This window comes from Schistocerca piceifrons, chromosome 5, assembly GCF_021461385.2.
Source record: "Schistocerca piceifrons isolate TAMUIC-IGC-003096 chromosome 5, iqSchPice1.1, whole genome shotgun sequence".
NCBI classification, from domain to species: Eukaryota; Metazoa; Arthropoda; class Insecta; order Orthoptera; family Acrididae; genus Schistocerca; species Schistocerca piceifrons.
The window spans coordinates 481,349,390-481,376,364 of record NC_060142.1 but is presented as its reverse complement, the minus strand read 5'-3'; the positions used below and the strand labels follow the sequence as shown (position 1 = coordinate 481,376,364).

At 38.6% G+C, this 26,975-nt stretch overlaps 1 protein-coding gene across 3 annotated transcripts in view; it reads right to left on the bottom strand.

Moving 5' to 3' along the window:
* Nucleotides 1-26,975, bottom strand: part of LOC124797996 (DNA (cytosine-5)-methyltransferase 1-like) — a 245,355-nt gene that overhangs the window by 84,842 nt on the left and 133,538 nt on the right. For all 3 annotated transcript variants that reach the window (XM_047261181.1, XM_047261182.1, XM_047261183.1), the window contains 4 exons: nucleotides 12,591-12,803; nucleotides 10,090-10,158; nucleotides 9,804-9,897; nucleotides 9,586-9,714 (listed from right to left, as the gene is read on the bottom strand). In XM_047261181.1, coding sequence (XP_047117137.1) covers nucleotides 9,586-9,714; nucleotides 9,804-9,897; nucleotides 10,090-10,158; nucleotides 12,591-12,803 — 505 coding nt within the window. The remainder of the gene's footprint in view (nucleotides 1-9,585; nucleotides 9,715-9,803; nucleotides 9,898-10,089; nucleotides 10,159-12,590; nucleotides 12,804-26,975) is intronic.

The window sequence follows — 26,975 nt, the reverse complement described above, 5'->3', positions numbered from 1 at the left end:
AGGGCGATGTACTTGAGGACAATATTATGGAAATGCAAGAGGATGTAGATGGAGATGAAATGGGAGATATGATACTGAGTGAAGAGTTTGACAGACCACTGAAAGACCTGAGTCGAAACAAGGCCCTGGGAGTAGACAATATTCCATTGGAACTACTGACGGCTTTGGGAGAGCCAGTCCTGACAAAACTCTACCATCTGGTGAGCAAGATGTATGAGACAGGCGAAATACCCTCAGACTTCAAGAAGAATATAGTAATTCCAATCCCAAAGAAAGCAGGTGTTGACAGATGTGAAAATTACCGAACAATCAGTTTGATAAGTCACAGCTGCAAAATACTAACGCCAATTCTTTACAGACGAATGGAAAAACTGGTAGAAGCCGACCTTGGCGAAGATCAGTTTGGATTCCGCAAAAATGTTGGAACACGTGAGGCAATACTACCCTACGACTTATCTTAGAAAATAGATTAAGGAAAGGCAAACCTACATTTCTAGCATTTGTAGACTTAGAGAAAGCTTTTGACAATGTTGACTGGAATACTCTCTTTCTAATTCTAAAGGTGGCAGGGGTAAAATACAGGGAGCGAAAGGCTATTTACAATTTGTACAGAAAGCACAATATATATAAATGACTAGTAGATAGTGTCGGAAGTTTCATGCGGCTTTTCGCGGATGATGCTGTAGTATACAGAGAAGTTGCAGCATTAGAAAATTGTAGCGAAATGCAGGAAGATCTGCAGAGGATAGGCACTTGGTGCAGGGAGTGGCAACTGACCCTTAACATAGACAAATGTAATGTATTGCAAATACATAGAAAGAAGGATCCTTTATTGTATGATTATATGATAGCGGAACAAACACTGGTAGCAGTTACTTCTGTAAAATATCTGGGAGTATGCGTGCGGAACGATTTGAAGTGGAATGATCATATAAAATTAATTGTTGGTAAGGCGGGTACTAGGTTGAGATTCATTGGGAGAGTCCATAGAAAATGTAGTCCATCAACAAAGGAGGTGGCTTACAAAACACTCGTTCGACCTATACTTGAGTATTGCTCATCAGTGTGGGATCCGTACCAGATCGGGTTGACGGAGGAGATAGAGAAGATCCAAAGAAGAGCGGCGCGTTTCGTCACAGGGTTATTTGGTAACCGTGATAGCGTTACGGAGATGTTTAACAAACTCAAGTGGCAGACTCTGCCAGAGAGGCACTCTGCATTGCGGTGTAGCTTGCTCGCCAAGTTTCGAGAGGGTGCGTTTCTGGATGGGGTATCGAATATATTGCTTCCTTCTACTTATACCTCCCGAGGGGATCACGAATGTAAAATTAGAGTGATTAGAGCGCGCACAGAGGCTTTCAGACAGTCGTTCTTCCCGCGAACCATATGCGACTGGAACAGGAAAGGGAGGTAATAACAGTGGCACGTAAAGTGCCCTCCGCCACACACCGTTGGGTGGCTTGCGGAGTATAAATGTAGATGTAGATGAACCAGATGGCAGTTATAAGAGTCGAGGGGCATGAAAGGGAAGCAGTGGTTGGGAAGGGAGTGAGACAGGGTTGTAGCCTGTCGCCGATGTTATTCAATCTGTATATTGGGCAAGCAGTAAAGGAAACAAAAGAAAAATTCGGAGTAGGTATTAAAGTCCATGGAGAAGAAATAAAAACTTTGAGGTTCACCGATGACATTGTAATTCTGTCAGAGACAGCGAAAGACTTGGAAGAGCAGTTGAACGGAATGAACAGCGTCTTGAAAGGAGGATACAAGATGAACACCAAAAAAAGCAAAACGAGGATAATGGAATGTAGTCGAATTAAGTCGGGTGATGCTGAGGGAATTAGGTAATGAGACACTTAAAGTAGTAAAGGAGTTTTGCTATTTGGGGAGCAAAATAACTGATGATGGTCGAAGTAGAGAGGATATAAAATGTAGACTGGCAATGGCAAGGAAAGCATTTCTGAAGAAGAGAAATTTGTTGACATCGAGTATTGATTTAAGTGTCAGGAAGTCGTTTCTGAAAGTATTTGTATGGAGTGTAGCCATGTATGGAAGTGAAACATGGACGATAAATAGTTTGGACAAGAAGAGAATAGAAGCTTTGGATATGTGGTGCTACAGAAGAATGCTGAAGATTAGATGGGTAGATAATGTAACTAATGAGGAGGTATTGAACAGAATTGGAGAGAAGAGGAGTTTGTGGCACAACCTGACTAGAAGAAGGGATCGGTTGGTAGGACATGTTCTGAGGCATCAAGGGATCACAAATTTAGCATTGAAGGGCAGCGTGGAGGGTAAAAATTGTAGAGGGAGACCAAGAGATGAATACACTAAGCAGATTCAGAAGGATGTAGGTTGCAGTAAGTACTGGGAGATGAAGAAGCTTGCACAGGATAGAGTAGCATGGAGAGCTGCATCAAATCAGTGTCAGGACTGACGACAACAACAACATTGTCAAAATGTTGCATTTTATCTTAAAGCATGGATGTATTATACGCTGGGTTGCATCCGACACATAAGAGTACGAATGTGAGCTGCTGTTATCCTGGAATGCTGACAATGTGTGGTTTCAGTATACGCTATCACAGAACACCTGCACGGACACGCTAGCTGTGGTGCGCTGCTGGCTGCCTGCATGGGAAGAATTGTTTCCAATGCGCACGGTTTGGATGCAGAATTTATGTCTTTTTGGCTCACAATGGAGTCTTCACAAATCCGTATTTGTGCTGTATCATCAAACACAGTTGTGACGGGTCAGTTTAGAGAGTATGTTGTTATAAATGTCCTTCTGGAAATGAAGTGGTGATGGTTAATAACTCACAGTTTGGGTATTTCTGTACCTCAAGGACCCAATGCCTGCAATAATTCTGACTAGTACCAAGGGAGGCACTAAGCTGGTGACACAAACTGCATAACCACCTAACAGTAGTGGTGTCAGTATTGGGATCAATTGTGGAAAACCTACAGTCCTGAGCAGGTGCCACAATGTGTGAACTTCCAAGAATTTTCAAGTTTCTGGCATATCTTCACAGAGAATCATCATCATCAGCAGCAGCAGCATGGACGTCATTTGACAACACAGGATCATCCAATGCTGGAATTCAGGTTAGTCCACTCAAATTTGGCTACCAAAGGAAATGCAGTGATGGATTTGTAAAACCTAAGCTGTAATAGTGATTTTGTTGGCATACATAAATCAGTATGTCAGAATCTAACCCAAGTAACACAATCTATCTCCAAACCATTATAAACGATTTGAGAAAAGAGATTCAGCGATTAAAAAAGCATGCAGCCTTTCACATGACCTGTCAAATGATAGTTCTTGCAATGCTGGCCCCATAAGGAATTTCTCATTATTGACATCAGTACAAGTGTTAAGCGGTAAACCCAAGGAAGAAGTAAAAGTAATCTCCCATAAATTTAAAGAAGCTGCCTTGTTGAGTTCGTGGACAGATCCAGATAAATTAACAGTTGGTAATCTAAGAATTCAGGGAACCGCACAAGATTTCATCAGTGTGGAGCCCACTTGTGTGAAGCCAGAAGATTACAATGAATTCAAAGCAACAGTTGTTCAGAGATTCAAATGCAAAAATGCTGTCAGATTCTACAGAGAGCAACTTCATAACTGTACAAAACTACTGATTAGTTTGCCGACAGAATTCAGAACAGTAACAATCAAACATACATCCTGGTAGAAGATGAGAATCACATTCAGCTGTTCAAAGTCGATCAGAGAACTTTAGACACATTCATCCATGGGTTGTATGGTGAGGAAGTAAGCAAAGCAGTCAGACTGGCGCAATGTAAGACTTTCAGGAAGTGGTAGAAGTAGCTGTTGGCTTTGTGGAAGCATTTAAGATGGCTGAATGATATGCAAAAAGAAGAGTGTCGTCTATTCAACACAAATGCAGAACATTACAGTTGCAACAAGCCTGGTCATAAACATATAAATGCTGCAAGGAGGATACAGAGCCACATATCGAGAGATTGCCGCAAGAAAGAAAGAGTAATGCGTGTAACAGAAAACTGGGCGTATCATTAAACAAGTATGGGGACGTACGTGCCACCAAATCGTCGGCCCCCTGCACGAGACAGTGATTGCTGTTAGTTCCACCGAAAATCAGATCGACAATGACTTTGTAATTGATGCTGTCTATCGTAGAAGATATATCAAGCTACTAATTGACACAGGAGCACATGCTTTGCAAGTGTGGTGTTACACTGACAAAAGGGATAAGTTAAGACCGCCACAGTTAAAGGTGCACAGATCAAATGGCAGGAAGTTACATAACCATGGAGAGGCTTATGTAGAATTATGTTTAGGCCAAGAAAAATACACAGCGAGGGTGCAAGTAGTTACAAACAACAAAATGCACTATGACTGTGTACTTTAGTTTGATTTTTTTATCTGCTAACAGGGCAGAGAGATTTGTCGCAGATAGATGGATCAGACTAGGCTATAGACACTATGACCTAGAAAATCATTCTTCACATCATACTCAAAGTAGCAGCAGCACAGACATCCTGGGATCGATTGAACTGACCCATAAGTCAGTTCAAGCCCTCCAAGTCAATGTGCAGATTAATCAGCCTCAGCATTCTCCCCAGGGAGTACAAAAAAACAATCTATATCCAAGTCAAATCACCCCGATGCAAAGAAGAAACTCTGTTATTGACGAAGTGGTCAGATAAATGTGAGTTACTTGACAAAATGCATTGTTGTGTTGCCAAAAGCGTAGGCGTAGCCACAATCGTGACACAGAATGTAGTTAGTCCCAATAACAATTGCGAACATGAGTAATGAACACATTTTATTGTCATGAGGAACAAAAGTTGCTGAAGTGTCAAGCATAAGTGAAGTGATGTCATATAGATCCCAAATGGAGTTTCAAATGTCACAGTTATGAAGACAGATCTTTGTAGTGGTACCAAAAAATTGCAGTCAGGAGTTAAAATTAATAATGAAGTAAAGAACAAGATTTGGCAGAAGATAGAACATCTGACAGTTGAAGAGCAGAAGATTTTAGCGCCTATTTTGAAGATGCAGCATTTATCACTCTCAGACCTTACAGAATACCATTCATTCAAAGTTCGCTGGTAGAAGAAATGGATAAAGAACAACTGGAAGCTGGAATTATGAAACCAAGAGATCCTGCACTATGGTGTTCACAGCTTGTCACTGTTAAGAAGAAATCTGTTTTCGGAGAACCACAGTTCTGTTTTTGCGTAGACTGCGTAGCTCTGAATGCCTAACCTGGTAGAAATCCTGGATTACTTGGGCAGATGTCAAACATTTTCGGTTTGTGATCTAACAAGTGGATATCATCAGCTGACAGTGAATCTAGATGATCGAGAGAATACTTTGTTACAACAGCAAGTGTGAATAAATACCTGTCTATGCCATTTGGACTTCACAATGTGCCAGCCACCTTTCAGTGCCTGACAGATTCCATTTTACAAGGATTCACACCAATACCAGCTCTCATATACCTCGACAGCATAATTTATTTTCAAGCAGTTTTCGAGTGTATACAAGGCATAAATCTGTCATTGTCAATAGATAAATGACTCTTTGTACAAAATCAAGTGAACTTCCTTGGGCATTTTAAACCAGTGAAGCAATTCATCCTGATACAAAATTAATTGAAGCTGTCAAGAAATTCACGAACCACAGAATTTAAAGAAATTACAATCATTCTTGAAATTAGCAAATTTCTATAGGCGTTTCAGAGCCAGTTATGCATATATAGCACATCCAATGACACAGCTACCGAAAAAGGTAACTACGTTCAATTGGTCAACAGAATGCATGAAGGAAATGGAAGAACTTAAATCTGCCTTAAACTGAGCTCCAGTGTTAGCCTATCCTGATTTCAGTAAGCATTTCATTCTTTCAACAGATGCTTCAAATTGTTCTGTTGGTGCTATTTTGTCTTAAGAAATTGATGGCCATGAACACCCAATGTCATTTGCTTACAAACAATTAAACAAAGCAGAAAAGGAGCTTTGTGCTTTAGTTTTTTGTATAACAAAGTACACAGTGAATGGTACACTGTTATACATTTTGAACAGGTTTTTAGGAGAGGAAATGAAATACCAAATAAAAAATACAGGGTGCCGTTTAAAAAAGTCATACAGCTGTTCACATCTTTGTAAAAAAAACAAAGCTACAACAAAGGCAATCATGCTGATTAATGTCCCTCTGACAGCTAAAGAACATTTGCTTGAAACATTTTGTAATTTGCATCTGGACAAACAGTTATTTAGGTTGGTCAAGATAAATGGGACACCCTGCATATTGACCATGTTAAAACATTTTGATATCTTCTCAATATGCCAATACCTGATCAAAGTGCTGAAACTGTGGCTAATGTTTTCGTAAAACAGTTGATTCTGAAGTTTAGATCACCATTAAGGACAATCAGTGCCAAAGGCTCGAATTTCATGAGTGAATTGTTTAAACTGACTTGTAAGCTAATACAACTAATGCAACTAAGAACTACACCAGCACACCCAGAAGGAAAACAGACACATTGAGAGAGTTCATGGAACACTCATTAAGATCATTAGCCACTATGTCAGCAAGCATGACAATTGGGCTGTGTCTTCCGCATGTCATTGAGTACTTACAATGCAAAAATTCACACATCATGAGATTGTAGATGGAAGAAGAATGGGTTCATCCTTGGACTTTGCGCAATCAACTGCTGGACTCAGCGATGGACATATAAGGGAAATAGTGTACAACCTGAAGGCAACATGGGAGGGAGTCAAATAGTGGAATTGCCAATCTTCTCTGCAGCAAGCGAAACAACATGATCGCCAAGCAGTTGTGTCACAGTATTCAGTCATAGATCTTGTATACTTGAGCAACATAGCATTAAACAAGAGTCACGTCAAACTGTTTAGAAGTTTTGGAAAGGACAGTAACCGATCTTAGAGATATTGTTGCATGTCACTCTTATACACCAACTACCTTTTTATTTGTTTATCGTTCATGTCAATCATGTAAAGCCATTTGTAGGTAGACTTCCTGTAGCATCACGAGACGACACCAAGGAATGAGAGACCGACCAGCTGTTCCTGAATCCAGGACATGAGCAGTATGAGGTCACAGTTGAGACTTCGAGAGTGAGGCATCGCAAAAGACCAATCTATCTAGTCCCAGACACCCCTACCATCTTCATAGACACGTGTAGTGTGAATGAGTTTAAAACGTGTTTATTTCCCAGTCATGTGCATATGTGAATGTGTTGTGCAAATATGGATTGCAGGTGTTACATAAAGTGTGCAAGTGTAAGTAAATCTTATTCCACAGGTTACCACCAGAGACGCATTTGTATTATATTCATTGTTTAACTCTAGTGTTTAGAATTAATTATCCATGCTTACTGCAATTCTAGTTTTTACTATGACAATATTTTCCATTAATGCTATAGTAGTAGCAGTACCACAAACAACAGGTGTTTTGTTTCAACAACGGTCAGCCATGATCGTTTCAACAAACAATTCTAAGCTTGCACTTAAATAACTTTTGAGTGAGATTCAACAATTCAATTCTGTTAAGAAGAAAATTGATATGATTCGTTTAGCCAAAGATAATAACAAAGTTTTGGAAATGGGGATGCCGTGTATAGCAATTGGATTACCACCAAAATGCAAGTGGAGTCCACATTTCCTAATTATCACAAAGAGTTTAACTGTTTCTTAAATCTTTTGCCATACAAAACCTTGATTAGGCGCAAACTTGCCCAGTTTGATTTTGGAGGAAGTACCCTTCATACTATATTTGGTACTTTAACAAGACGAGATCTACTGGACATTAAAGACAGGTAATGTGAAATAATTGTATTAAGGAATATGCAAAGAACCATTACTAATCACACAATTTCTACTGAACAAATTGTAAAGCGATTTATTGAACATTTCAACATGATTTGTGGTGAGATGAATGCAACCATCCAAGAGCTGTTCGAAGGATTAAATCTTGTGAGTGCTCACTTAGATTTAGATTCCCTGCTTTTAAGAATTACTGACAGTCTGTCAAATGCTAGAATTGACGCTCTTAATTTAGGGAACAGCTCTACAAAATAGTTCAAATGATTGCTTAAGAATTTTGCTCTTAGATTCAGACCAATTCTTACAGATATTCCTATTAACGGAAAGTAAGTTACATGCAACATCTAGTATAACTAACTATGTTAATTCTTATAATTTATATGCTTAGTACAAGTTAACCACAATACACTCTTTAATGGCTAGAGGTGAATTAACTGTTATTGTTTCTGTACCCACTGCTACATTAAAGCATAATTTTGAAATGTATAAAGTTTATACTTACCCAATCATGTGCCAACAAGCAGGCCTTCATGTCATGTATCAGCTAAAGGATTGAAACTTCTTTGGCACATTAAAACTGTGTGCTGGACCGAGACTCTAACTTGGGATCTTTGCCTTTCGCGGGCAAGTGCTCTACCATATGAGCTACCTAAGCACGAGTCATGCCCCATCCTCACAGCTTTACTTCTGCCAGTACCTCGTCTCCTATGTTCCAACAGAAGCTCTCCTGGTTCGCAGGAGGATTTATGTTGTGATATGTTTGATGTGCCTTCTGAATTGTCACCTACTTTTCATGCAGCTGGAAAGTTCCCATTAACAAGAATGTTACCTGTTTATTATAATGAATAATATACACTAACATATGCAAACCATTCCCTGACAACTTTTCCAAAGGAAAATGATTTAATTGTGGATATCCAAGAAAATATAATGATGCTAACAATGAGCTAAATTTCATTTGAGCAGCAAATAGGATTAAGTCTTTCGAATCTTCTAATAACGTTAATCCATCCTTAATTGTTAGTATGGTGTTGTTCTTACTTTTATTAATTTGTCTTGTGTCTACAGCACGTGTCATGTACCAAGCTGTGATTTTAAAAGCCCGCTCATCAGCACCAATTGTTACTATGTCGGCAAGTGAGATAATCATTGCAATGTCTTCTGATGCCACACCTGGTGAAACAGATTCATGAAACCCAGTCACTTTCAGCAGGTCATCTTGTTTGGGGGTGTGATTTAAGGATCACAGATTTGGACAACCATCATGTGCAAGTATGAGTGCATGCTGGCTTTATTATGGAATGCTGATGTGTTATGTTGTTCGCATACACCAGCACAAAGCACCTCCACAGTAGTTGTGGGTCATCACCGGCCACCAGCATGGGCAGAACTGTTTCCAATGTGCATTATTTCACCAGAATTTGTCTTTTTCCGCTCATAATGGAGTCTTGACAAATCGGAGTCTTGACAAATCGGCATTTGTTCGTGCTAGGATGTCTGACTGTTCTGACATGTTGGCGTAGTGAGCATGTTATTATACACGTCCTTGTAGAAATAAAGTGGCGATGGTTAGTAACTCTTAGTTCACATATTTCTGTACCACATGGACCCAAAGACTGCAATAATCCTGACAAATACCAAGGGAGGCCCTCAGTTGTGGATATAAACCTCATAACCACCTTATAGTGGATGTGAAAACCACAATGAGACAAACAAAGGAAACAACCATTACAGAAAATAAGCCCTTACCTCTTTATCTCTGTTTTTCTGATCCTTAGGCGCAGCAACACGCTTGAATTTAAAAGTTCCTGGCCTAAGATACACACTGGAACCTATCTGATAGTCTTCATTTCTCCACCTCACAGAACCATAGTGTACCTAGTGAAGAAGGGTTTTCATAATTTTAGTATTTTTATGCATCAAACACAGTGTTTAAACAGATATAACTTGTTCTAACAGTAGTTCACCTCATGATTTCGAGACTCTGAATCTAGTTTATTGCAGACAATTGGTTTTTCATTTTCTTCTCGAATTTTTCTTCGAGTACATGCCGCACAGTACCTGTGGAAATAAATCTGCTAAATGCTACTGCTAATGTCAATAGTAACTTGAATAGCTAATGCAGTACTATGCACATAATGTGAAGTGCTAATTAATATGAACACACATAAAGTCACTGATCCTCCAATTTCAAAATTTTATTTTTCGTTGTTATATCAGTACAAGAAATAAATAAATAAATAACTGTCTTACGTATGTTCAGCATCCTGGCATTCTGGGTCCTCTTCCAAATCTTCAAATCTTGCATGTTCTATGTCATATCTGTACGTAAAAACAAAATAGTTGATTAAGTTATTTAGTTTGGTGGTGGGAAGAAAAAAGTGCGGTGTAAGAAAAAAAAAATGTATTTTGAAAACACTTTTATCAGTAACAATGTAAAAACGGAGCTTAAGAGAGAGGGGGAAAAAAAACTCAAACCGCTAACATGAGAAAATTTATTTATTTACTCGTCAATGACAAGATGTGTTTTGGATTGTGGACATGTTACAAATGAAGTACTAATTTCTCGTAACAGTAACAAAAACACAATTTATCTCAATTATTTATTAGTAATATGGTGGAAATGAAGATAATCTAATCCCCCAAGATTTTCTTTAATAAACAAATACACTAATTAATAAGACACTTCTTCAAAGCCGTGTGAACTTTCCCAATACTCAGAGTTTGTTAAATATTTGATCCACATGTGAAACGGGCTGTGTTACAAATATGTATATCTTTGTTTACACTGCTGTACTGCTTAAGATTTAAAATATTTTACACTTCTACAAACATGTACTGGCGGCAATATAAGCAATTTCTTACTTTTGAAGATCCCTTTAAGTGACTCACTGTATCTGAGATCGCAAAAAATATTAACAGTCTCTGGTCACACTGAGGCCAGACTGGTTACAGCAAACGCGCCTCAAGGTGGCGCCATCTGTGGGTTATAGAATTAATGAGGGGGCTGGGGCGGGGAGGGGAAGGGGAGGGGAGGGATAGTGTGGTATGGGGAGGGGAGGGATAGCAAGGTAGGGGTGGAGGAAGGTGTGGTGCTGTCTGTAGAAGTTCACAGGGACGTGGTGAGGACAGGGTAGGATTTCTAGGTGCAGTTGAGAGGTTTGAGAGGGTGAGGAGGACTAGAGAAAGAGAGAAGTAGAGGAGGGAGAGAAAGACTAGTGGGTGTGTTGGTGGAATAGGAGGCTATAGACTGCTGGAGTGGAAGCAGGGAATCCAATAGGCAGGTGAAGGACAGGGACTAGATCAGGTTGAGGCCACAATGTTGCAGGAACATACAATATACTGCAGATAGAGTTCCCACCTGTGCAGCTCAGAAAAGATGGTGTTGGTAGGAAAGATTCATATGGCACAGGCTGTGAAATAGTCATTGGAATGAAGCACATTTGTGTTGGGCAGCATGTTTGGCAACTGAGTGGTCCAGCTGCCTCTTAGTAACAGTTTGTCAGTGGCCATTCATGCAAACAGAAAGTATCTTGGTTGTGAAACTTCCAGGCAGATTAAAACTGTGTGCCCGACCGAGACTCAAACTCTGGACCTTTGCCTTTCGTGGGCAAGTGCTCTACCATCTACCATCTACCGAAGCACGACTCACGCCCGGTACTCACAGCTTTACTTCTGCCAGTATCTTGTCTCCTACCTTCCAAACTTTACAGAAGCTCTCCTGCGAACCTTGCAGAACATTGTAACTTTGATCTTAGAATGTACATGACAGTACCATCCTTTTGTCAGTGATAATCTCCATTGAACAGAATAATATGGGTGTAAGCATGTTTAAAAAATTCAGAAACAGCTTCTCGAATGTTTCAAAGATGAGGTGCAGTGAGTATCACAACCATTTCAGTTACACGTGACAATGTAGAAACTGACTATGATGTTAAGCCCTGAAAAACTCACAGTTTTCTATGCATGACATTCACAATAGCTGACAGACACTATACTGCTACTGGATAATTGGCCCTGTGTCCATCTTGGGAACACTGAATAATCACTGTGCAATAATCTTGTTACGGTCAGATTATTCTGGTGCTGAAATATCATACCACCTTTGATTCATTGTAATATGGAAGGACACCTTCTCAATATAAATCATCTGTAACATACACCTACCTTCCAAAATGTTCAGCTGATGGTTGTTAAAATTCCACACAGTTCAATGACTAACAGTAAAAGTGCATATTACAATCTATGGTTACCCTCCTGTATGCAAGTGCATGTGTTCCAGGGATTACTGTACACCACACACAAACTGTCTGCCGTCAGTGTCATGGAAGCTGACTGAGAGAAGTTATCTTATGATACTATAAGATGCAAATGTGAGACTTTGTACACTGGAAACTGTTTATACTCCAAATAAGATTGTATAAGTTATCTAAAATTAACATGAAATGAAACTATACAACAACTCAACATTCTTTAAACATTCAATGGTAATTTGAGGATCATAGTACCCAACAGTGGGTGTTTTCCCATTCCCAGCCCAACATTATAAGAAGTATTAAATAACGTTACTTGTAAAGTAGGTTTGTCCCCCATCAGTTTTGTTCATTCCTCTGACTGCCATTGGGAGCACAATAATTGCAGTTTACCGACTTGTCTCAGTTCTTATTTGTGGTGTGTACTTTGCTTGTTAATTCCTCTTTGTTTAAAATATTCAAATTACAAAACCCATTAAGTACCAAAGACTAGTATCTCACCTTTTTTGATAGAAGAATGTCTTCCCATCATCTTCAAAGTTATTTTCCTTGTTTGTAGGGACACCACCTAATTCCCTCCAATTTGAAGGAACAGGTGTAAAATGGATATTGGCTTTGCATTTCACAGTGGAGATGTGGGTATTTTCACATTCATCAACAACAAAGAGCTCCAGAGGATCAGCAGTCTCTCCAAGAACTGTGTCTGTTCCACGGCTTTGCCACAAAACAAAAATCGATATTTTTAAGTATGTTACAGCTGAGAATAATATTGCAACATTACATTTATTTTAAAATCTCAGTCAAATATTATTCACACAAATATCTATCAAAATAGAGCAATGAGTTATCTCTTTCGGAATGCACAGAGTGAGAACAGAGTATACTAACATGCATAAAAGAGCTAGCACAATTATTACTCACAATTTAGTTAATAATCCAAGCTATGAAATGTTACACGACGACTGACCGACTGACAACACACACAGACACACACACACACACAAACACACACGCGCACGCGCACACGCACACACACACGACAGTGGATGCTACTAGTGCGTGTTAAGTTGAGAATTTGGGTTGGACATAAAGCATATCCATCTGGCCGAGACGGCAACCACTTGCATTATATGGAAGATCCGAGTTCTAGTCCCGGAGCAGCACAAATTTACAGCTTTCACCATCAAATTACTTCGATGCCCGATTGCAGCTCGAGTCAGTCACTCCTTTGAAGTAAGTACAGTTGCCAAGTGAAAAGAAGATTTGAGCTTTGATCTATTTTCTGCTTTTCCTACTATTTCTCAGAACTAAATACCAATGCTTTTTAAAACCAACTGTAACGATCTCCACTTCCTATTTTCCATGTTCCTATGTTCGTATTTAACGCCCACTTTTGTTTACACTTAACTGAAAACTGGGTATTTTTTCTGGTATTTCACAACCTTGTACATTCTTCAAATACATAGTTACGACTCTGGCCCTACCAGTGTGAACTCCAACACTAAGGCCAGATCCTCAAAATGATGAAAACAAAAAACTTGGAATGTATCTTTCTTGTTTTGTTTGAGGTGACCACATAACTTTCAGTTGTGGGAACAAATGACCTGCTGCATGCCAGCTGGCAGTGACACTCCCCAGCACCTAGTTTACGAGTTATTGTTCTTTTGATTATTTAAATGATGAATATTACATACATGTGTATATATACTTACGAATTAGAGCAACTGGTGTAACTTGCAAACTATTTAACTGTCAATTTTTGTGTAATGCTGTGAGCTGACAGAGAAGGTTTTCATCATCAAAGATGAGTATTTAGCTGTCAGAAATAATCAAATATCTGTGAAATAATGTTTACAATTATGTAAGGTATTCGACACACTGATAATGTAGAAACAACACTGCTACTGCCATAATGTTTAAAATTGCACCTGAATTTTGTGGCATATGGTTTCTATGACAAATGCTTATGGAAACACGCTAGTCCACTGCACAGTGCCTCAGTGCTGCGACATTTTCTACCACAATGCCGCCTAATCTGTGCAGACCACGTTTCTTACTGTGCTGCCACACTGTTATGCTAGTGCAATGCGCATGTTTGTTTGACCCGCACACATAAACACTCATTAATTAAGTTGGTAATTTGACTTCTTATATTCTCACATTAATATCTGACAATGGACTAGTTATTAGTCATAGTTAATATGAAGTTAAAGATTTAACTGGCCCACTTGTCAAGTTTGCATGTTTCTAAAGTGATAGTTACTTTTAAATCTGAAAGCAGAGTCATATCTAATTCCAATCTAGACTAAGTATAATTTATAATTTAAATAGTGGAGATGTGTCACACCATACCACATCAGTCGCACTCTAGGCCACAAACAATTGTGTATTCAGCAGTATATACTTGTATGACAGGTATTCATTCTGTCTTCTTGTCTGCAGTGTAAAAGCTTTGTTCACAAAACAATATCTAACATTTGTTAGCTGGTAGTAACACATAACTAATATTTAAAGAAAGAGTAGGAACAGATGTGTTCAATAATGTCCAATACATGCACTATCAGTCTGAATGGGAAAAGCAATGATAAACACGGAAGACTTCATTTACTTTATTGACATTGTTTTCATAAGATCAATTCAGTTTTCAATGAAGTGATAGAACAGAAATTTAAGTTGACATAATATAATGGCCAGTTATTTTTCAGAGGCTGTCAATTCATTATAATTCCCATTTCACTGTGTTTAACAAGTTTCTAAATCAAAGTAGAACGGTCAAAGGGCATTCTAAAATGAAAATAAAACTTTTTCCATCTAGGTAAAACTTAGCCACGAACTTACGTTTTCAACACTAATATCTTTCCAAATTTATATCGCAAACGCCAACTTCTTTTTCTGAAAAGTGTTCAACATTAACTGATAGCCTAAAGCTTGTCAATACCATTTCTGATCTGATTCCGAAATATCTCCCATATAATGAGTCTCTCCATCTTTCTCTTTCTTTATTTTCTAGTATAGTTCATAATATTAATTCATTTGTACCAGCAGTAATTCATTACTACTACAATTTTCCCCTAAAATCATGGTCTTGTCTCAGTGGACAGCAGGGGTTTCGAAAGGTTTGTTAGTTTTCAGATATCATTCTCTGTCTTACGGGTGTTCGTCACTGTGTTCATAATCACTCACTATCACATTCTTATGAGTCACTGTGACAAATAGGCCTTATAGCGGATGGGGCATTGTGGTATTTTACAGTTTTTCTTTTGTTTCCAAGGTTACTCCACCTATATTTGTGAGACAAAAATAACACACTGTTGTATGAACTGCTGGTTCTCTCCAAACCATGGAAATAGGAAACAATGGACTGTCATGTGATCCCTTGGTTCTTTCAAAATCAAGGAAATAGGAAAGAATGGGAGACACGTTTCTTTTACCCAGCTTGTCAGTAGTGTAACACATGTATGTTGGTAGTCAATCTTATTATGGCCACTGATTTTATTCATAAAATAAAGTTTGTAGCACTTCTTAACAACTGTATTAAGTATTTGTCTAAAAGTTAACTCTTCAGAGACACGCGTACAAGGCATTTGAGCACAACTTATCAGTAGTGTTGTTAAACATCCTTCACAGTCTGGGGATGTATTTCTGAACTGAGAGTCCCACATGAGAATTTATAACTTCTGCAAAATATTTAAATGAGCGATGGACAGTGTTTCCACAGATTTTGATAAATATGGAATAATGCATCACAAGAAAACTGAGTTTAGTAACTATTTCGCTATGGCATGCATAAGTATTCAAACTCTAGTATCATCGTGACAAAATTCATCCCCCAAGATATGGCATCAGAGAGGCGAACACTTAAATACATTCAAACATAAACACACACTTTTTTGGTTAAATATTTATTTAGATGCAGAGATTAAACTAATGTAAATTTTAGTTACAGTGTTTTTATTTTGGAAATGGCACAGACCAGTCAAGTTCAGCAGTACCAATTGATGCACCAAAGGGAAATAAGTGTGAAGTAATGCACCAGTAGTTTTGAAAAAGAATAAAAACTTTAAACGTGAATTTATGCGAGTTAGGACTGAAATCAAAAAAACTTGTCTTATATGGAATTAATCAGGGTCTTAACGTGCTTCCAGGAAGGGGAAAAATGACAGCTGCAGCTAATGAAAATTGAGGCAGCTGAGGAGCAGGAGCGAGCTGGAGTGCAGAGACTCTCATCGTGGAAACCCAAGAGTGACACTTGCCCTCTATATGCCCTGGTTGGATCCGTTAAAGACGATTTACAACTGAAGAAAGCAGGCGTCTACAAAATTCCCTGTGAATGTGGCTCCGCATATATTGGCCAGACGACAAGAACTGTCCATGAACGATGTACAGAACATAAAAGATACACCCATCTGCGGCAACCGTCAAAATCAGCAGTAGCAGAGCACTGTATTTCATTGGGACATTCAATGGAATACAATGGAACAAAAATTTTAGCTCCGGTTTCCGGATTTTGGGATTCCGTAATCAAGGAATCAGTGGAAATACGTCTTGCCGATAATCTTATAAATCGTGACAACGGCTTTCAGCTGGATAAAAACTGGAATCCTGTTATTAAAATTATACAATCACAGCAGAATCAACAGCGTCATTCGATACTCAATGACTAAATGATCTTTTGTTTTCACCACCGAGGGCAGCACGTACAACTCGGCTATGCCGCGTATGTCAACACCTGACGCATGCGCTGTAGGATGCCAGTACATTTTGCATGCGCGAGATTCGGCATAAATACCGCGACTGCACCTGGGCTCTTCAGTAGTTGTGTACTCACCTGATGATGGCCGGACGTCTCTGGGCCAAAATATCGTGGCAGAATGTCGACGGGATCCGGCTGCATACCCAGAAATGATTAGAAGAAGAAATACGCCGGGAAAATTTCAGAAGTCACAAATATATTATTATATTTCTTTCTTGTCTCAGACGTTATGTCTGGTTAAAAATGGAAAGTGACTCGGACCTTGAACAAGCGTGACTTCCTTTTAACTGTACGGTATATGTTACATTGCATTTAGGAACTTTCGGGTAATTGAACATGTATCAATAATTACAGATTTCTGTAGTTGTATATATACGTTTGGATGTAGCTGAATTGCGTTGATGTACTGGTGGATATTGTGTGGGATGACTCCTGTAGTTGATAGTATAATTGGTATAATGTCAACTTTATCCTGATGCCACATGTCCTTGACTTCCTCAGCCAGTTGGATGTATTTTTCAATTTTTTCTCCTGTTTTCTTTTGTATATTTGTTGTATTGGGTATGGATATTTTGATTAGTTGTATTAATTTCTTCTTTTTATTGGTGAGTATGATGTCAGGTTTGTTATGTGGTGTTGTTTTATCTGTTATAATGGTTCTGTTCCAGTATAATTTGTATTCATCATTCTCCAGTACATTTTGTGGTGCATACTTGTATGTGGGAACGTGTTGGTTTATTAGTTTATGTTTTATGGCAAGTTGTTGATGTATTATTTTTGCTACATTGTCAGGTCTTCTGGGGTATTCTGTATTTGCTAGTAATGTACATCCGCTTGTGATGTGATCTACTGTTTCTATTTGTTGTTTGCAAAGTCTGCATTTATCTGTTGTGGTATTGGGATCTTTAATAATATGCCTGCTGTAATATCTGGTGTTTATTGTTTGATCCTGTATTGCAATCATGAATCCTTCCGTCTCACTGTATATACTGCCTTTTCTTAGCCATGTGTTGGATGCGTCTTGATCGATGTGTGGCTGTGTTAGATGATATGGGTGCTTGGCATGTAGTGTTTTCTTTTTCCAATTTACTTTCTTCGTATCTGTTGATGTTATATTATCTAGAGGGTTGTAGAAGTGGTTATGAAATTGCAGTGGTGTAGCAGATGTATTTATATGAGTGATTGCTTTGTGTATTTTGCTAGTTTCTGCTCGTTCTAGAAAGAATTTACTTAAACTGTCTACCTGTCCATAATGTAGGTTTTTTATGTCAATAAATCCCCTTCCTCCTTCCTTTCTGCTTAATGTGAATCTTTCTGTTGCTGAATGTATGTGATGTATTCTATATTTGTGGCATTGTGATCGTGTAAGTGTATTGAGTGCTTCTAGGTCTGTGTTACTCCATTTCACTACTCCAAATGAGTAGGTCAATATTGGTATAGCATAAGTATTTATAGCTTTTGTCTTGTTTCTTGCTGTCAATTCTGTTTTCAGTATTTTTGTTAGTCTTTGTCTATATTTTTCTTTTAGTTCTTCTTTAATATTTGTATTATCTATTCCTATTTTTTGTCTGTATCCTAGATATTTATAGGCATCTGTTTTTTCCATCGCTTCTATGCAGTCCCTGTGGTTATCCAATATGTAATCTTCTTGTTTAGTAAGTTTTCTCTTGACTACGCTATTTTTCTTACATTTGTCTGTTCCAAAAGCCATATTTATATCATTGCTGAATACTTGTTATCTTTAGTAATTGGTTGAGTTGTTGATTTGTTGCTGCCAGTAGTTTTAGACCATCCATGTATAGCAAATGTGTGATTTTGTGTTGGTATGTTCCAGTAATACTGTATCCATAATTTGTATTATTTAGCATGTTGGATAGTGGGTTCAGAGCAAGGCAGAACCAGAAAGGACTTAATGAGTCTCCTTGGTATATTCCACGCTTAATCTGTATTGGCTGTGATGTGATATTATTTGAATTTGTTTGGATATTAAGTGTGGTTTTCCAATTTTTCATTACTATGTTTAGGAACTGTATCAATTTAGGATCTACTTTGTATATTTCCAATATTTGTAGTAACCATGAGTGGGGTACACTATCAAAAGCTTTTTGGTAATCAATGTATGCGTAGTGTAGCAACCTTTGTTTAGTTTTAGCTTGATATGTCACCTCTGCATCTATTATCAGTTGCTCTTTACATCCTCGTGCTCCTTTGCATCAGCCTTTTTGTTCTTCATTTATAATTTTGTTCTGTGTTGTATGTGTTATTAATTTCTGTGTAATGACTGAAGTTAATATTTTGTATATTGTTGGTAGGCATGTTATGGGGCGATATTTAGATGGGTTTGCTGTGTCTGCTTGATCTTTAGGTTTCAGATAAGTTATTCCATGTGTAAGTGTATCAGAGAATGTGTATGGGTCTGCAATGTAACTGTTAAATAATTTAGTTAGGTGTGAATGTGTTGAGGTGAACTACTTTAGCCAGAAATTTGCTATTTTATCTTTTCCAGGGGCTTTCCAATTGTGAGTAGAATTAATTGCTTGGGTGACTTCATGTTGAAAAATTATCACTTCAGGCATCCGCGGTATCATCTTGTATGTGTCTGTTTCTGCTTGTATCCACCGTGCATGCCTGTTATGTTGTACCGGGTTTGACCATATGTTGCTCCAGAAGTGTTCCATGTCTGTTATGCTTGGTGGATTGTCTATTTTAATGTGTGTGTTATCTATTGTCTGGTAAAATTTCTTTTGGTTTGTGTTGAATGTTTGGTTTTGTTTCCTTCTATTTTCACTTTTTTTGTATCTTCCAAGTCGTTTGGCCAATGCTTGTAATTTCTGCTTCTTTTCATCTAATTGCTCTATCGCTTCTTGTTGTGAGATTTTACCTAACCTTTTTCATTTTTTTTTTCTAACATTTCATTTCTTATAAATAGTGTTAGCTGTCCGATGTCTTTTCTCAGTTTTTCTATTCTGATCTGTAGCCTGTGTTGCCATGCTGGTTTTGTGGGTTTCTTCTGTGTGTTGGTTGGTTCTGATCTCTGCCTAGTGTGTATATTTAGTGTAGTGAGTGCTCCTATATAAACCAGTAGTTGTAACTCTTCCATAGTTGTGTTTTCATTTATTTTGTTGTGTATGATTGTGTTGATAGTTTTTATTGTTATTTCAACATGTCGGTTATTTGGTGGTCTATGCAAGAATGGTCTAATGTCTGTATTTGTGTCTTTGTATTCTATATATGTCAGCTGAAATTTCTCTTCTATATCTAACATGTGTGTCACTTCGTGTTCTATTTGTGCTCGTTCTGGTGGCTGTCTTAAGATTTCGTTTTCCTCTAATTGTTTAATTGATGCATGTTGGTCTTTGTTTGTTTGCTCTGGGATGTTTGAGTCCATTACCGTATTTTCTTCTTCTTCTTCTTCTTCTTCTTCTTCTTCTGATTGCACATTATTTTGTTTCAGTATTTGTTGTACTTGTTGCTTGATGTTTTCTAATTCTGACTGGGGTATCCTGTTATTTTTGATTATTACACGGATCTGATCAGCTAGTTGCTGTTCTGTTAAAAATTTTAATTCTGGGTATCTGGTAATAAACGTTGTGTATACTTGTGATCTATATCCAGTTGTGTTGGTTCCTAGGTTTGTTGCTTGGTAATAAAAGAACATGAGGTGTCGATTAACTTCATCTGACCATCTCATCCTCTGTCTTTGTTTTCCTTCTAGGATGGTTGCAGGAAGCATATCCTGCAAAACACCTCTATTTGGATTTAAATCATTTTCCAGTTGGCTAGCAGTGCCGTTACCACTGTGGGCGGGCATAGGGATCAAGCGTCGTCCCCGACCATGACGGCGCTTGTCCGAGGCTTCTTTAGTTCTGTCCTGAACCAAGTAATCACACTAAAAGGGGGGTTAGCCCTATTAGTGGTTTGTTCTTTTCGTCGCCTTTTACGACTGGCAGAACATACCGGAGGCCTGTTCTTTTCCCGGGCCTCCACGGAGTTATTATTATTATTATTATTATTATTATTATTATTATTATGCAGTAGCTCATTTGCTATAATACCACTTCTAATTTAAATGTCATTTTCTTCTTTTGTGTTCTCCGTTTTGTTTGTAATACATATGAACCTGAAAAATTCACATTTGCGATAAATGTGATTCTGCCTCAAAATGCAAATGCATGTAACCAATGCTATTTCACAGCAAACTGTACCCAGATGAATTATTTTATCAGATACAGTTCATAAAAGCCTTATTTTCTTCACATAAATATAAAAAAAAAACAATATTGAGCAGTTTTCGTTAACTGGCACTGCATAACATCTGGCGAAGCCCAATGAACTAATTTGTAAAATCACGAGCACATATACACACAAATGAAATGACTTAGCATGCTCGTAAGTTATCCTCTCGTTCCAGATCAAACAGTAGGTGGCTGAAAGGTCTCTGAAAGACACATGCTGTATATAGTAACACAGGATTCAGCTGTAGGACATGTATGTCTGTCTGCTAGCTCATACTGTTGTTGTTTGAAATTGCAGACACTGTGACATGGCTATTTTAGTGACAGATGCTTTGAACTATGGCTAAATAAGATACCAGTAGGGATCAGGCCACAACTATCTCATGTGCCTTGTGTTGGGTGTAACTTATTATTTTCTTACCTTATTTTGATATGTGAAAAGAAATTGATGCTGGTCCACCACAGTGCTCAAGTACAACTCTCATGACACCAGAAAGGATTGGCGATCCATGTGCCAAGCTTCCACAGAAACCCCAACTCTTGAAAAGATTACACAAGAAACTCTTGACTCTGGATTAAATTGGTTTGCAGCCACTAAACTTGTTTGTAATCCAAACAAAACCCAAAAGCTTATGTTAAGACTGTCTAAGAATGTAGACAATAAATGTGTCAAACTCTTAGGATACATATTGATGCCAAACTCAATTGGAAAGAACATGTTAACCATGTCTGAAAAAGGCTTTCAGCAGTGTCCTACCTCATGTGGGAGCTTTTTTAAAAAAAGACTGTGCAATATGCCAGTCTGGTCCTAAAGAGTACTGCCACCCTCTTTTTACCAGGCTTAGGATACTAACAGTGGTGAATCTGTGTATCTATGAGTCTGCACTCTTTGTCAAGAACAACATTAAAGAATGCAGGGAAACAATTAACGAACACGACAGCAGAAATAAGGCAAACACTGATATCCCAAGGAACAGAGAATAAAAAGAGAAAACTCCCACAAAGTGAATGCCCTCAAAATTTTTAACAAATTTTCTCTCCCTGCTCGATACTTGTCATTTACAAAATTTAAATTATGTGACTGGCTAGCAAAAGATCACTGTTACAATATAAAAGAGGTCTATGACATGAACAATGCTGACATTCATACCTAAGATAACTATATATAAGATACTTAATTTGTACATATAATATGAATATTAAACAATGGAAAATCCAGGATGAAATGTAAAACTATTATGAAAAGGAAAGTTGCTACTGGGGAGGGAGAGTGCTAATATGGTGGGAGTGATGGGCAGTAAAGTGTTGCACATTAGACAGAAGGCAGGGGAGACGTGGGGGAGGGGCAGGGGGGGGGGGGGGGGGGTAGCGGAAAAGAAGAGAAGTAAAAAGACTGGGTGTGATGGTGGAATGATGGCTGCGTAGTGCTGGAATGGGAGCATGGAACAGGTTGGATGGGTGAGGACTAGACTAACAAAGGTTGAAGACAGGAGGATTACGAAAACGTAGTACATATTGCAGGGAAAGTTTCAACCTGCACAGTTCAGAAGGTTGGTGGGAAGGATCCATATAGCACAGGCTGTGAAGCAGTCATTGAAATGAAGGATGTCATGTTTGGCAGCATGTTCAGCAACAGGGTGGTCCACTTGTTTCTTGGCCACAGTTTGTCGGTGGCCGTTCATGGGGACAGACAGCTTGTTGGTTGTCATGCCTACATAGAATGCAGCACAGTGGTTGCAGCTTAGCTTGTAGATCACATGACTGGTTTCACAGGTAGCCCCCCCTTTGACGAGATAGGTGATGTTCGTGACTGTACTGGAGTAGGTAGTGGTGGGAGGATGTATGGGACGGGTCCTGCATCTAGGTCTATTACAGGGGAATGAGCCATGGGGTCGGGAGCTGAGATTGTGTAAGGATGGACGAGTATATTGTGTAGATTCGGTGGACGGCAGAATACCACTGCAGGAGGTGTGCGAAGGATAGTGGGCATGACATTTCTCATTTCAGGGCACAACGAGAGGTAGTCGAAACCCAGGTGGAGAATGTAATTCAGTTGCTCCACTCCTGGGTGGTACTGAGTTATGAGGGGAGCACTTCTCTGTGGCCGGATGGTGAGACTTTGGCAGGTGGTGAAAGACTGGAAAGATTAGGCACGGGAGATTTGTTTTTGTACAAGGTTGGGAGGATAATTACTGTCTGTGAAGGCTTCAGTGAGGCCCTCGGTATATTTTGAGAGGGACTGCTCGTCACTGCAGATGCAACGACCACGGGTGCCTAGATTGTGCGGAAGGGACTTCTTGGTATGGAAAGGGTGGCAGCTGTCGAAGTGGAGGTATTGCCGGTGGTTAGTAGGTTTGATGTGGACGTAGGTAATGATGTAACCATCTTTGAGGTGGAGGTCAACATCTAGGAAGGTAGCTTGTTGGATTGAGTAGGACCAGGTGAAGTAAATGGGGAAGAAGTTTTTGAGGTTCTGGAAGAGTGTGGATAGGGTGTCCTCACCATCTAACCATATCGCAAAGACATCATCAATGAATCTGAACCAAGTGAGAGGTTTAGGATTCTGGGCTTTTAGAAAGGATTCCTCTAGGCGGCCCATGAATAGGTTGGCATAGGATGGTGCCATGTGGGTGCCCATAGCAGTACACTGGATTTGTTTGTAGGTAATGCCTTCACAGGAGAAGTAATTGTGGGTGAGGATATAGTTGATAACGGTGACTATGAAGGAGGTTGTTAGTTTGGAATCCGTCGGGCATTGGGAAAGGTAGTTTCCAATAGCGGTAAGGCCATGGACGTTAGGAATGTTAGTGTAATGGGAGGTGGCTTCAATAGTGATGGGCAGAGTACTGTGTGGTAAAGTAGCAGGAACTGTGGAGAGTCGGTGCAGGAAATGATTGGTATCTCTTATATAGGAGGGTACGTTCCGGGTAATAGGTTGAAGGTGTTGGTCTATGAGAGCAGAGATTCTCTAAGTGGGGGCACAGTAACTGGCCACAACGGGGAGCCCTGGATGGTTAGGTTCATGGACTTTAGGAAACATGTAGAAGGTAGGACAGCAGGAAGTGGTAGGGGTAAGTAGAGAGATGGACTTCGGGGAGAGGTTCTAAGATGGGCCTAAGAATTTGAGTGGTGTTTGGAGATCCTGCTGGATTTCTGGAATAGTGTCACTGTGGCAAGGTTTGTAGGTGGAAGTATCTGAAAGTTGGCGAAGTCCTTCTGCCAGGTATTCTGCGCGATTCAAAACATCATTGGCAGAGCCTTTGTCCACAGGTAGGATTATAAGGTTGCGTGTGCTATCAATTGCCTGAGACTGCAGTTTTTTGTGTGTGTGTGTGTGTGTGTGTGTGTGTGTGTGTGTGTGTGTGTGTGTGTGTGTGTATTGTTGACTAAGGCCTTAATGGCCGAACTTTATTCTGACAGTCTTTATGTTGTGCCTATCTGCAACTCAGCATCTCCACTACATGGTGAGTAGCAACTTTCCTTTTAATAATATTGTGTACTAATTTTAATACTTTGATAGTGAAAGTAACTTCCTATCACTACAAAAGCATATTCCCCTGCATGTGGTGAGTGGCAATTAAAATCTGAATCTGAAAAGGCTGACTGAGGGACATTGGGCTTGTACCCCACACTGTTCCTCGTATATAGGGCACTCGAATCTCTCATCTGTTTATGTTCACAGCCAGCTGCTACACTGTAGTGTCCACACTACTGCGACCCTGCCGAGATACTTCCTGTAAGGAGCAGATAGAGTTATTTTCACTTTTACTTCCACTATCAGCACGTTTCAGTTTTATCCATAGTGCTGTAAAGTGTGTGTCACATGACCCATGAAAGGGTTCTGCAATATACTAATTAGGGTTTATATGCTACAGATTTGGTATCAGTGTTCGATGTGGTTATCAAACTGTGTGAGGAAAAGGAAGATAATCCCAAGAAAAACCTTAAATCAGAGATTCTTTTCACCGACAAGAAAATACTGCTGCTCCTCAACAGAAATAATCATTTGCTGTAAGCTTAAATAGAGCCAAAAGCAGAAAACATCAAATACTCCATTCAAAAGGCTTTTATTATGAAGAATAAATAATTTTTATTCTTTTTTTATCATTATTTTATCTCGAACAACACTTATTTTCTTTTCATGACCTTTTTCCGCAGTCAATTTTGTCTTCAGGCAAGTAGCATGGCAAACTTGTAAATCTATACATATAACAATTTGCAAAAATAGATGCTACATTTTTGGGTCCTTAGTAGATGCCCTAAAATATATGAAATTTCCCATTTCTTATTCCAGTTGTATTTTTCTAAACTTTTTATTCAGAGTATACCTTACAGACTACTGATGACAACACTGTTGATAGTTCATGAAGAAACATTTTCTTTAAAGAAATGTTCAAAATTTGATATTGAGTGTATCTACATGTACTGCAAAATTTGACCTCACTAATGAACAGTTATAGGATTAACATAAGTTATTTATAAGGACTCTCTCCCATCTTTCTAAAGAATCTTTTCTGACAACTGTGAGATTCCTACAGTATCTTTATTCAAAATTATTTGTTCCTAGAGCAAAGTTACAGGATTTTTGCTGAACTGAATTCTGGATTTTTCCCACAAGTATTAGAGTTAGGAAATTTCCTCTACCCTCATTATCTGTAAATGAGCAACGGCGTCTGTAATTATTATTATGAATATGATGCCGCACCATTTCCATTAATGCTATATTTTGTTTTAGTGCAAATATTTGTTTGATATTGTATTATGACGCCCTTATGTCACAGAAAGTATGGCATGAAGCTACCAACACCCCACAGACTGCTCAGGCAAGACTCAGAATCTGACACAACTTAATAATGGATAACATCGCTACTGAAAAATTTCACAGAATTTGAATCAGTGTGAATTTATGATCCACTCAATACGGACAATGTATGGCAACCCATAATTAAAATAAATTCTCATCTGTAACAGTTGAAAATCACTTTGAAGAACTTTAAATAGAAGGAAACCCGTATCTAAGTTTTTAGTAATTGGCGACTCCAGGGTGTGCTGTGTGCACAACAACCATATATGTTAAATTAAACTGAAGGTCAGCGTTGGCCGTAATATTGATGGTTTATTGATAGCAAAATCTATTTTCAATCACACAGTGATCATCTTCAGTGCTGGAAGTTAAAAATTTCACATAGTGATCAGTGAATAAAAATAAAAAACCACAAATACACCAGAGTATAAACCAACAGTTGGTGAATAAAAACAAAAAACCACAAATACACCCGAGTATAAACCAACAGTTGGTTTATACTCAGGTGTATTTGTGGTTTTTTGTTTTTATTCACTGATCACTATGTGAAATTTTAACTTCCAGCACTGAAGATGATCACTGTGTGATTGAAAATAGATTTTGCTATCAATATTACGGCCAACGCTGACCTTTAGTTTAATTTAAAGTTTTTAGTGTTCGCCATCTGGAACCCTCTCACTAGAGTGTTTAAATCTTAAATCACTTCAAAAATTCAATGTTATAGTCATATAGCCGTAATTCTTACAATTCCAAAAACATACAGTTTTTGATAATAACATGTTAGTTTACTAAAGATTTCAATTAGAATATTTGAATTACCAGAGATTTCTTGGCGAGCTGTGAAAATCCCAGTGTACTCAAACTTCTTTTCCACAAAACAGAACCACTATTTGTACCAATTAAAGACTATTCACCTAATTATTAATGAAAACTGTGCCCATGCTTATTATGTTTTTCCTTTTGTTCCTTTATGACAAGCCATATACAGTCATCACCTAGCATTCAAAGAGCAAAGCTACTACCTCAATCAGCCTGCATCCAGAAGTTACTGTGTAAACTAACATGTCAGAATGTCACTTCGGTAGCCGAGTTTA